Here is a 13,938-nt window from a genome sequence, read left to right as displayed (position 1 = left end):
GAAGATCAACAATTCAACCTTTGTTGAGACCACGGCTGCCAGACATGTACTGAAATGTGTATGCGAACACAGTTGTGTAACTATTACAGCTGGTTTTGGAGTTGGGAAAACAGCAATTCTACAACATGTGGCATTGAAAATGGCTGATGAAGGGTACGATGTAGTTATAGTGGGCAATACACAAGACATTGTTAGGTATTTCATTCCAAACCAGAAAACATTGTTTGTCATGGATGACTTTTGTGGAACTTATTCTATAAACCAATTTGATCTTAACAGTTTGGAATCGGTCATGGTCAATCTGAAAGTAATGATTCAAAAGAAAATTATAAAAATCATTGTCGCGTGTCGATTACAAGTGTACCAGGATGCAAAGTTTGAATTTTTATCAATTTTTAGGACCTGTGTATGTAACCTGCAGTCGAAGGATTTGTGTTTGTCACTATCAGAAAAGCTGTCAATAGCAACATTTTATCTGGAAACAAAAGCTACAGAAATAATTCAGTATTTGGACTTATATTATTGTTTTCCACTTATCTGTAAATTGTATAATGACAATCTTGAACAACTCAATATTAAAGTTTTTTTTAGGAATCCCTTTTCAATATATCAGTCCGAAATTGACATGCTTTTCAAAAAAGGAAATAATTGTAAATATTGTGTTTTGGCTTTGTGTGTCATGTTCAACAACTGTCTGAAGGAGGAATGGTTCATAGATGAGGTAAATTCAGAAATACATAGAATTATAGAGAACACATGTGAGGCATGCAAACTGGACAGAGGAACATCAAGGCTTATTCTACTAGATGAACTTAAAACACTTGAAAAAACTTTCATTAGGAAAGAACAAGGGGTATACAAAACTATAAACGAAAATATATTTGACTTCTTATCTTTATATTTTGGTAAGAGAATGATTCAATGTGTGATCAGAAATGCGGACATTGTGTTTTTTATGCAGAGATTTTTACTACAACATAAAGAAGGCATGAATCAGTTTATTACTGTTTTACCACCCCAATATCATCAGATGTACATACAGAGAATGAGTAATGACTGGTCGAAAGGCAGAGTACAGTGTGTGTTCAATAACATTAATATGAAGTTACCAGAATTCAGGCAGAAATTCTTGTGTTTTCTAAACACACTAGAAATTTCACAGCAGAGACAATTAGCTCTGACTTGTGATGTTGATGACAACGACACTGTACTGTTACAGTCCTGTCTATATGATGACATTCCTTTGATTCAGTGGTGTATTAATCTTGGTGTTGATGTTAACAAGTGTAACTATAAGGGAATGAGCTCGTTATATATATCAGCACAGGAGGGTCTTACTAATGTGGTAATGTTATTACTGGACAACAAAGCAGACATTAATAAGTGTACAGATGCTGGAGCATCTCCTTTGTTTGTTGCTTGTCAGAAGAATCATATAGAGATAGTGAAGTTATTACTGGATAAGAAGGCAGTTATTGATAAGGGCATGGATGATGCAACATCCCCTTTGCTTATTGCTAAGAAGATGAATCATATAGATATCGTGAGAATGTTGGAAGAGAATGGGGCCTCAGAATGAATAATCAGATCGAAATAGTTGGAATCCTGTAAGGGAAGGAAATTTACGGATAGAAATAGTATAAAGAAAATTCGTGTATAGATGTAAGTCAGAAATAATTGTTTTTTATGAATACCTTTTGATTTTGATGCTCCCCAAGTAAATAAAATAGGAGCAAGTGAACTTTGCTTTCTATATCTTGTGCCGAAATCAAATATTTTCCAGGTGGTTACTTGAGCTTGCATTGCTTGATTGGAACGAAGCGTATACAGATGGGAAAATGGGACCGGAGAGGTCACCTATTGATTTTGTAGTCTATATGTCAAGTCAGTTCAATTTCGCTGTTACATTAAATAGTGTTATTTTGAAAGAGTTGATTTTCTTGAAAGGTTTCTTTTAAATCTTCTAACTTACAAAAATGATGTTGAACACGCCTACGTACCTACTTTGCAAACAAAGCTATAAATGGTAAAACGTAAGTTTTATCTGTTATCTTGAAAATCACGAATGATTAAGAAATCTGGCATGACAAAACATATTCAAAATATCCAAATCTACATACTGTCCAATATTGCTAAACTGTTAGACAAAATCTACGTATTAATCAACAATACTGTATGCTTCAAACGTTTTATAAAGATGTCTTATGTGATGAGGTTTCAGTTTGTGATATGTCCATTTATTGTGGACCTTATATGTACAGTTTAAAGTCCTAAAAACTAAATAATTTGATGAAATTTGAATTTCCCAATGATATTGAGTTCGAGCATAATTAAATTTGGTACAAGGTATACTTGCATTGCCTACTTATCCTTCAAACCTGACATTGATCTTACTTCTTTGATCAGTAATCATTGTGAAAGTTTCTAGGTCAATTCCATATTTCAAATACAGTTTAATCATATGTATAATGATTGTTAGGTGTACATTATCGCCCGGTATGTATCATATAACCTTGACCTCATTTTAAGGATTCATTGATCAATGATTATATTTTGCTGGTATGCTTGTCTGTAGAAGCAATGTAGATTAATTAAGCTTGAAAGGTGTGCATGTCTGTATGACAGGGTTCAAAGACATTTAAAACTGTATAACTTGTGTTTCTTTTAATATGCAACCTTATTTTGTTTACAAGTGTTTTTTCTTTTTTGTTTGTTCATGAACATTAATAATGTGACAACTGTCGATACACACATATTTATAGTTTGTTTTTTTCTTTATTGTGAATACCACTGTCACTCTAATATAATTATAATCAATTTAGCTATTGTCAGTTTATTGTCTTAATACCGTATGCCATAACCCTTTAATGTAAATGTGTTTGTGCTAATAAATGTTGTCTATTGTCTATTAAACCACAAATGTATGTAAACCACATATATATATGTATATATATATATATATATATATAACCCTGTAAGACTATATAGGAAACTAGCTTGTTATACAGTGTTTGAGATCAAATTTATTCGTTCAGTGTGTGTTGATTTGTGTTCTTACGTTTTAAGCTCACCTGGTCCGAAGGGCCCAGTGAGCTTTTCCTATCACTTGGCGTCCATCGTCCGTCGTCGTCCGTCGTCGTCGTTTACTTTTTACATTTTGAACTTCTTCTACAGAACCACTGAATGAAATAAAACCAAACATGGCATGAATGTTCCTTATGAGGTGCTGACCAAGTGTTGTTACTTTGTAGCCGATCCATTACCCAAGATGGCCGCCAACTGGGAACTCAGTTTAACATAGGACCCTACGGGAAATGCATACAAATGACATCTTTTAGAGAACCACTGAATGGAATGAAACATAACATAGCATTAATGTTCCTTATGAGGTGCTGACCAAGTGTTGTTACTTTGTAGCCGATCCATCATCCAAGATGGCCGCCAGCGGGGGACTAAGTTTAAAATAGGACCCTATGAGAAATGCATACAAATGACTTCTTTTAGAGAACCACTGATTGGAATGAAACCAAAAATAGCATGAATGTTCCTTATGAGGTGCTGACCAAGTGTTGTTACTTTGTAGCTAATCCATCCTCCAAGCTGGCTGTCAACTGGGGACTCAGTTTAACATAGGACCTTATGGGAAATGCATACAAATGACTTCTTTTAGAGAACCACTGATTGGAATGAAACCAAACATAGCATGAATGTTCCTTATGAGGTGCTGACCATGTGTTATTAATTTGTAGCCGATTCATCATCCAAGATGGCCGCAAACGGGGGACTTAGTTTAACATAGGACCCTATGGGAAATGCATACAAATGACTTCTTTTAGAGAACCACTGATTAGAATAAAACCAATCATAGCATGAATGTTCCTTATGAGGTACTGACCAAGCTTTGTTACTTTGTAGCCGATCCATCTTCCAAGATGGCTGCCAGCGGGGGACTTAGTTTAGCATAGGACCCTATGGAAAATACATACAAATTTCTTCTTTTTGAGAACCACTGAATTGAATGAAACCAAACATGTTTGTTTCTCTCGAGCTCCTTTTGAGGTGCTGGCCAAGTGTTGTTACTTTGTAGCCAAATTTTATCTTTTTTTATATAATTTCAAAAACCCAAGAAAAGTCAGGTGAGCGATACAGGCTCTTGAGAGCCTCTAGTTTGATTGAGTTAAGACTTCCAATTGATATTTTATAGTGTGTCTTTCCATGTAGTGATGTTATACTATTCTTTTATAATAAAAGGGGGCATGCTTGGTACCATTATTTAACGTTTAATCCCGCTGCAATTAATTACACCTGTCCTAAGTCAGGAATCCGATGTTCAGTGGTTGTCGTCTGTATTATTAGTTACATAGTGTGCTAGTGACCTAATACGGTATATAGGGGGTCAGTAAATTCCATATGGGGTGAGAGCGAAGCTCGAATCCCCATATGGAATTTACTGACCCCATATATACCGTATTACGTCACTAACATACTATGTAACGAATTTATCTTACCGACTATCTTAACGTGTAAAATTTAGACTAGTGACCTATCAAAATGAGCAAGTCTTCAATACAGTTAGCATTAACATGATGCCGACAATGACAACTTATTAGATTTAAATGTGTTTTCTGCATTTATTTCACTTTATCATCACTTTCTTCGTCTGTTGAAACCTTTAAGATTTTTTTCTCAGTACTGTTTTGTTTTTCTAAAGGGACGTAACGCCACAACTAACCGTGTATGATATAAGCCCCGCCTCCTTATTACCTTATATGGAATATAAAGGGAAGTAACTCCACTACTAACCGTGTATGGAATAAGCCCCGCCTCCCAACTAACCTAATATTAATTATACACGGTTTCCACGAGGACGCTTTTAACCAATCATATTCCTAGAAATGTATAGGAGGTAAGATAAATGTGGTTCCTACGTGTCTCTCGTCTCTCGTTTTTATATAGATCATACCGTTGGTTTTCCCGTTTCACTGGTTTTACACTAGTTATTTTTTTGGCACTTTATAGCTTGCTGTTCGGTGTGAGGCAAGGCTCCGCGTTAAAGGCCGTACCTTGACCTATAATGGTTTACTTTTATATATTGTTATTTAGCTGGAGAGTTGTTTCATTGGCACTCATATCACCTCTTCCTATATATCTATTTACTTTAATCTGTAATATTTTCTGCTTTTAAGGATTATGAACCTTTGTATTGACTTAATGCTAAACATATGAAAATTTTATAGAAAATACACAACATTTACCCGTGTACTCTTATATTTGGCAATGTGATACTTGATAGCTATAGATAGAGAGAATTATTGCCTGCAGTGCTAAAAATGATTTCCTTATAACATGTTTATAGAGTTAGATATTGGTTCAAACAATATATATAAAATATAAAAATTCAAGTACATCGATTTTAATGACTCAGCACGAGTTGTTTTTGTAATTGAAAAGTTGTTTTGGACTTTTTTTGAAAACAATAAACACTAGCACATCATTATAGACAAACAATTAAGTAATATATGTTTAAAATTTTATATCAGAAATCTCTCTAAAGTGTTTGGATTTTCTACAAAATTTTTGGTTTTAATTGCCACAAAATTGCCTTTTTCTATTATATGCAATGAAACAATAAATAATAATGCTTTGTTTTGCACGTGACTCTTCATCATCGAACAAGCTTCCTAGTTCATGTTGTATTTAGGTTAAAGTTTCTAAACGACAAACGTAAAAAAATTAGTGACATTTTTATGGAATGGTTAAGAAAGTTTTCGGTTTTGTTTATCCTCACACAAGATTTTTTTTATCTTCGTTCATAATTATGTATATAGACACAATTGGAAGTTGTAGTAGGAGAGAAACATTGATATAATGTAATATAAGATTAATAGTCATGTACATATATAGATAAGTCAATGATATGTGCATTAAAGTCAAGATGTATATGAAATAATACCTACTTTTTAAGTTGTAATATCGTCTGAAGATACCGACATCTCATGTTGTAATTTGAGAATCAAAAACATAACTTAAATCAACTTTTACCTAAAAGTTTAGAAATAAATAGTTGTGCCTGGATATTAACTGTTGTTTTGAGTTTAGTTCAATCGGCTTATTTATTGGATAATACATGTAAATTATTGGTATAACAGATTTTTCTTAATAAAAAAATAATATGTAGACTTTTTTGTGTGTTAAATGTATATATCTGATTAAAACCAATTTAAATTTTAGATTTAGTGTTTAATTATTGCCCACACTTCAGTTTATCCATATCAACATTACTTTGTTTTGTTTATTACAAGTCACAAAAAAATTCTAATCATTTCAATCTGTATAATAAGTACAGTTTTCGAAGAAGTTACATGAAATTTGTCTAACAGAACAACACCAAAAAACTATATTGAAACAATCAAAAGAAAATAATAAAATACATGTGCGGTATTCTATAAGAAAATAAGTAGATAAGGTATGATTGGCAATGAGAAACCTCTCCACCAGAGACCAAATAGCGTGGAAGTTATCAATTTCTCCAAAATCACCCAAACTAAATATTAAAGGCAAATAAAATATAGAATTCTTTTTGAATTTATTACCTTTCAATTCGAAACATCCAGTGGCAATAATTGCACACATAGCGATGTGATGGGTATATGAACCCTGTTTTGTATCATAATGAAAAGCAGCGTTAGATTCTAAACGGCCAGCATGAACACACCCTACATTGACGTATGTTTCTTACTTAAAGAAAACAAGTCTTCGTTCTTACTATATTTGCTACTTGCTAGGTTGATAAGCAGCAAATACTAATGATTGGACCCAGCTTATATACAACTACAATCAACACAAACAGAGGGGAGCACGTGACGGTAATACTATTTGAGTTAATTGATTTATAGGGCAAATCATATAAAATGAGTAAACACACGAGATACAGTATCACTGACTTGAAGACAATGATGTGAATATGTACAGGATAGCATACAGCCTGCACTAATAGGTAACAAGAGTGCACACTCTGAAATGTCTCGCCTTCTTTACTACTCATTGATATTATGTTGATAGTCCTACATATAAAACTTTATTACAAGTCACATTAAACTTAACATTAACCAAGAAAACTAAACATTGACCTATGACCCATGAAAATGAGGTCAATGTCAGATGAATCATGCCTGGCAGACAATTCTAACAATTCTTCCGTACAAAAATGTAGTTGACTTATTGCTTATAGTTTAAGAAAAAACAGACCAAAACATAAAAACTTAACACTGAACGATGAACCGTGGAAATGAGGTCAAAGTCAAATTAAACCTGCGCGACATATAGATCATAAAATATTTCCATACACCAAATGTAGTTGACCTATTGCATTTTGTAATAGAAAAAAAGACCAAAACTCAAAAGCTTAGCTCTGACCACAGAACTATGAAAATGAGTTCAAGGACACCGGACAGCTAGACATGTACACCTTACAATTATTCCATACACAAAATATAGTAGACATATTGCATACATTTTAAGAAAAACAGACCAAAACACATAAACTTGACTATAGCCACTGAACCATAAAAATGAGGTCAAGATCAGATGACACCTACCAGTTGGACATGTACACCTTACAGTCCTTCCATACACCAAATATACTAGACATATTGCTTATATTATCTGAGATATGGACTCGTCCACAAAAACTTAACCTTCTTCACTGATTCATAAAATGAGGTAGAAGTCAAATGAAAAATCTCTGATGGGCATGAGGATCTTGCAAGGTACGCACATACCAAATATAGTTATCCTATAACTTATGATAAGAGAGAATTTAACATTACAAAAAAATGTAACTGTTTTTCAAATAGTCACTGAACCATGAAAATTAGGTCAAGGACATCGAACATGTGACTGACGGAAACTTTGGAACATGAGGCATCTATATACAAAGTATGAAGCATCCAGGTCTTCCACCTTCTTAAATATTAAGCTTTTAAGAAGTTAGCTAACGCCGCCACCACCGGATCACTATCCCTATGTCAAGCTTTAATTCTGCGACAAAAGTCGCAGGTTTGACAAAAACTAAACTGAAAAGCACACTATAAAATACCCCAGGATGAAAACCTGTAAAACAATTAGATAAAGAAAAGAAACAACCTGCTTGATACTAATCGAATATCAACAAAACAAAATATAAGGGCAAATAGCAACAAAAACAAACAACTGCATTTCAGGCTTCTGGACGGAGACAAATAAAGACTATGTTGGAATTGGCATAGTTGCCAGCGTGAAACTCAGCTGTCAAAGATGAAATAAAAACAAAAACAACCATATACATATTTATATCAAAGTAACAAAAGCATAATCAGTACAAAAGGGCTTTTAAAAAATATAAAAAAAACCTGATTCTGAATCATACATGAACGGCTAGTGCTTAAAGATTACATAATTAATGCAGTAAGTACAATGTTATATGCATTTGAAATAAGGGCAGAAGCATAAAAATTATCCCCTTCCCAAAAAACTATTTTTGGAAGAATTTTTCTTTTTGTAAATTTGTTCTGATCTTGGACCTTTTTTACCATTAATTCTTGAATAATTTGCGCAATCAACTCCAAAATGAATCTCAACCTTCAACTTGGGGTACAATTTCGGAGAATCAAAATACTTGTAAACCAGTTATTTTTCTAAAACTAGAAAAACACCATTTTACCCCTAATTCCTTTACGGTTTGCACCATACCCTCCTTAAATTTCATAGAGATCCATACACTTTGACTAAATTTATTGTCTATTAAACAGCATTTTTGGGTGTTTAAAGTCCAACATATCAACTTTATATTGAACAGAAGGTATCATGTAATTGTAACAACTCAGTTAAGTAGTCTTCCATTGGTTCCAGTCATAATTACATAGTACCACTTATGTATATCTATTATAGCTTTTTGGTAGCTATAAGGATTCATCCAATGGTTTCACTCATACAGACATTCCTGTAGATCATCTTGGTTTGCTAATCACTTTTAATTAGCATTCTACAATTTCTTCATATGTATTTATACTTTATTATATAAAAGGCAAAACATGAAAATAAGTTACAAATTATAAATAAGAAGTTTTATTTTTTTAGCCATGTTGGGCAACAGACAAAACTAAAAAAATATACAAACTTCATACTACACTCCTTTAGTATAATGAAACCAAAGTTTTGGTTGAGGTGTAGAAGATTTCTTTTTTAAAATTAATGCTGGAAAACACCAAAGCCAAATAATGACAACAGCTCTTGGTACAGCCAGGATGAGCCAACAATAACCACATTGTACAATACTTAAGGTAGATTTATGGTATACCGCAATCTTGGATTGTACAATCACTGTACAAAATCGGTCTAGATATCTGACTAAATCTGCAAATTTGTAGACAGTTTTGCAATTTAATGGTTAGACTGTTTATTTATATAAAGAACACTTCTTAATTTATTGTTTTATTTAAAACATTTTAACAAATATCAAATATTTTGGTTTTTAAAATCATTAATTTCAAATGAGCCATTTAAGGGAAGATAACTCTTTTAGTACAAAATTTATACTGGGCTAATAGGGAAATATTTTATTTTTACTTGTAGCAAGAAAACAAGTTCGGTGACACTATGTTTTCTTTTTATTTTCTTAAAACATATTATGAAACCTATCATCTCACAACTTATTTCAAAATTCTATCTCATAGAATTTGTTTATGCACACTAATGTGTTTTTTCATGAACAAACTAACCAAATTTAGTCAATTTTCAACGACTCATAGCTTGAAAAATAGCACGGTGACCTATAGTTTTTATTACATTTTTGAAAAAATCATAGCAAAATCTTCATTTTGGCAAATTATACGAAAATTCTGTCTCAAAAAATATATACTTATGATCTACCTTAAAAAGGGAAAACAAGAGGGCAAACACTGCTTTACTAAAAATATCACATAAACTTAGTATTATCAATAATCAATGTAAATGAGATCTAGGTAAAACAGACCCTGTCAGACAGACATTTACACCTAAAAATCATACAATACAACAAACATACTTTGCCAATTCCTTACATAATATGAGAAACAGAATGAATTATAAAATTTGAACATTGAGTAATGAACCATAAAAATTAGTTTTATGTCAGATGAAACCTGTCAAACCTCACATACACCTTATAACAATTCCATACACAAAAAAATTGATAAAATGTTGTCAAAGCCTTTTCATGTTAATAAACATGCAGCAGCAAGTCAGCCATACATACCCAAATCAATAACCGAATTTTTTTTTCTCTTTGAAAATCTGGTTTAAATTAGTGACCATATTGCTAATAGAATCTGAAAAATAGAACATTCAAATAAAAAGAAATAATGGGCAGTCCATAGATCCTGATAATGACCAGTTTCTCAAAAAGCTATCATATAATTGTCCATTCTGCAATTTTTTGACCATCACTAGATATTAAATATTGACTGGTAATTCAAACAACTTTGATCAAAATCTTCAAAAATCATTAAAAGTGAGAAGTAAGATATCAAAACGACATTCAAACTCACAAGTCGAAAATATACTGACAAAACCATGGCTAAACAAGAATGTGTCCATAGTACACGGATGCCCCACTCACACTATCATTTTCTATGTTCAGTGGACCGTGAAATTTGGGTCAAAACTTTAATTTGGAATTAAAATTAGAAAGATCATATCATAGGAAACATGTGTACTAAGTTTCAAGTTGATGTAACTTTAACTTCACCAAAAACTACCTTGACCAAAAACTTTAACCTGAACTTCGCACTATCATTTTCTAACTTCAGTGGACCATGAAATTGGGGTCAAAACTATAATTTGGCATTAGAATTAGAAAGATCATATCATGGGAAATATGTGTACTAAGTTTCAAGTTGATTGGACTTCCACTTCTTCAAAAACTACCTTGACCAAAAACTTTAACCTGAAGCGAACGGACGCACAGACGAACTGACGGACGAACGAACGCACGAACGGAGGCACAGACCAGAAAACATAATGCCCCTCTACTATCGTAGGTGGGGCATAAAAAGACTAAGAAAAAAAGACAAACTGAAGTAGACAAAACACAACATTTCAAATAATTTTAATCATGGTTATAAAAATATCACAGCAATTTATTGCATAAAAAATAATAATAACATGGAAAATCAAATAAATATCAAAATGTACAGTTGGAATAAAAATCAATTCAAAAATTAAGACAAAACAATAAAAATATTAGTTCTTTATCAAATGGTCTACTAATAATTACATAATATTTTGTTATCTTTTTGGTAAATAATTATGTTTGGATAAATGTTATTCTGTGGAATTCTAAAAATAAAAATAACATATTCTTTTAACATGTCAATATTTATCATTTTCCTTTGCTTTACTATATTTTTAGTAATTGTTAAATATATACATTCATTTGTTAATAAAAGATAAAAAATATTTGGTTAACTTCTGTAACATGAAAATACGATAAAGTAATAACATATTTTTATGGGCCGCCATACATGGCTAGCACTATTCTATATTTAAGTTGAGTGTACTGTAAAATCAGTATCAAAATTGTAATTTGTCATATAATATTTCCAGTTAACCATACTATGAACATGTGTACTAGGTTGCGTCAGCAATTTAAAGTTTCAAATGATTCTTGGTAAACCACCTAAAACAAACAAATTATCCTGAGAATGTACTTATTTCCCACTAACACATTTCTATTGTCAGTAGGGTCAGAATCGTAATTTGGCAGAAAATCAAAATGTTCATGTTGTAAAGAAAATGTATTCTATTGAACCTGTATTGTAGCAGGTTTTTGTTTTCAATATATATTGTTGAAAAGGTTGATGGCTCAATATTTTCTTTAACATAAAATTGTTTCTCAATTTCAAACAGAAAATATGGTAAAACGTTTGTTCATCAGACCTTCTAACTCAAGCAATTAAAACCTTTCTTTATAATATTCCAAGTAGTTTCAGAATTCAAAATTCCAGAGGTTTTCAAAACAAAACTTTCAATAACTATAGGCTATTCAGAAACATCAGAGTTCTCTGGTCAATGTGAGGCATGCTTTTTTGTTTGGTGTCACAATGGGTCTCATCTTGAATAGTTTTAAATGAACTCGGTGCAAAAATGTGTAAAATGGTTAAACAACATTTGGTCAAAATGTATGGCTACTAATCACAAACTAACAATTATTTTGTTAAGTTTTAAAAAATTTGAAAATTCTTATTGTAGATTAAGTTTGATACAGTAAAATGCATGGCTTGTACCAATGAGGGTAGGATTTTATATCTCTCAAATATATTTTAAATTGAAGTTACATGCCTTTCAGAGGAAAGAGATATTAACTTTAAATTTTGAATAGAGTTTCTGTTCTCATATTTAAAAAAATATATGAAGTTACAATAGATTTGCCATAGAAAATCCGATGATCCTGTTTGTTTCTGGTTAAAGCCTACACTGTCTGTTTTAACGTATATTGTACATTAGAGAAGATATATGTAAGGGTTACTGAGAAAGACATTTACCACTCTTTGTTAAATGGATAGATTATTTCATTGAGTTTCTATATTCTCCTTGGTTGATCATCATATTCTATAATTCATTCTACATGTTCTAACTCTTCAACAATCAAAGTTCTGGTCATCATTGCCAATCCCAGAATTCATTGCACTTCCTGTTCATGCAAAAGCATAACCCTGGTTACCACACTGTAAAGCTACCATCAGTCTGTTATGTAACTCTGTCTTTGATTTATATTCTGGCATCTTCAGCATGTTGATACTATAAAAACAATAAAAAAAAATATTCTTATGCAATGTAGTTTTTATATCATAAAAGTTAAAATGTATCAAATAAATGTATGTGAAAGGAATTTATCAGAAGGATACCATGCAACACTACTAAAACCTTTAATATCGAGTCATTGCGCTATGTTAGTTGGATGTAATGCTATAATGCATGAATGCAATGTCAACAAAAAGCATGTTCTAATATATGTAGATTGTGTTTATGGTTGGTGGCTATCACTTCACATAAAAAACGTTCAGTCAATCAACATGTTCATTTACTCTAAGCTGATTTTTCTCTGCAGATTATCACATGTTTTAATGGTACCACAATTTTTTTCTTCAATAAATCTAAAAAAATCCTTAATATTCCTTCTCCATAAGTAAACAGATTGCTAATCTTGACTAAAGATACCCTAGGTCTGTACAAATAAATAAGAAGAATTCTTCACAAAAGAAGAGTGAATATTCTTACCATGTACTAGCTGTAGGTAATGTATGTTCTTTATAAGGAACTATAGCTATGGTAAAATGTTGTGGACCACCTCCACCAACAAACTTGGCAAAACCTCCAAACGGTACTCGAGAACTGTATTTGAAAATAAAAATCAATAATAATCCTGTGTCTTAAGGAGGTAGACCTAGGTTAAGGGAAATAACTCTTAAAATCATCAGTACGTTTGTGTCAACCATTTTCATAAATATATTCTAAGCTTCTAGGTTACATAGATTTATCCAATCTGTTTCAGGTAAATGCTTAAAAAACATTGATGAAACTTGACTTTAACAAACACATAACTGATTTAAAGAGTTATCTCCCTGAACCAAGGTCTACCACCTTAAAGCATGCAAAGAACTGCTTGTGACAAACAAAATACAAATTACATAACACATATATATATATATATATGTATCTACATTTGTTTTAACAATCATTAGACTAAGATTCTCTTGTCTTGTCCATTGACTGTCTTAAAAAGGAACCTAGACTTTGTACCTGTTGAAAACTGAATATAGCAAATATTGTAGATTTTTAAGTGAAATTCAAAATGTCTGTTTGAGTTTTGGGTTAATATATTGATATTCATTTCATTTGTCAAAAACTATTAATCATATA

The 13,938-nt window shown here is 31.9% G+C and overlaps 1 protein-coding gene across 2 annotated transcripts in view; it reads right to left on the bottom strand.

Annotated features, from left to right (window-relative positions):
* The window catches only part of LOC139491931 (E3 ubiquitin-protein ligase HACE1-like), a 428,049-nt gene that overhangs the window by 348,416 nt on the left and 65,695 nt on the right, over positions 1-13,938 (bottom strand). Inside the window, exons 25-26 of one of the 2 annotated variants that reach the window (XM_071279876.1) lie at positions 13,297-13,410; positions 11,110-12,816 (exon numbers count right to left, since the gene is read on the bottom strand). The exons of the other annotated variant lie outside the window; for it this stretch is intronic. Coding sequence (XP_071135977.1) covers positions 12,714-12,816; positions 13,297-13,410 — 217 coding nt within the window. The 3' untranslated portion in view covers positions 11,110-12,713. Of the gene's footprint in view, positions 1-11,109; positions 12,817-13,296; positions 13,411-13,938 lie in introns of those variants that run through there. 2 annotated transcript variants of the gene reach the window in all.

This window comes from Mytilus edulis, chromosome 10, assembly GCF_963676685.1.
Source record: "Mytilus edulis chromosome 10, xbMytEdul2.2, whole genome shotgun sequence".
NCBI lineage: Eukaryota > Metazoa > Mollusca > Bivalvia > Mytilida > Mytilidae > Mytilus > Mytilus edulis.
This window is presented reverse-complemented; position numbering and strand designations above follow the sequence as displayed.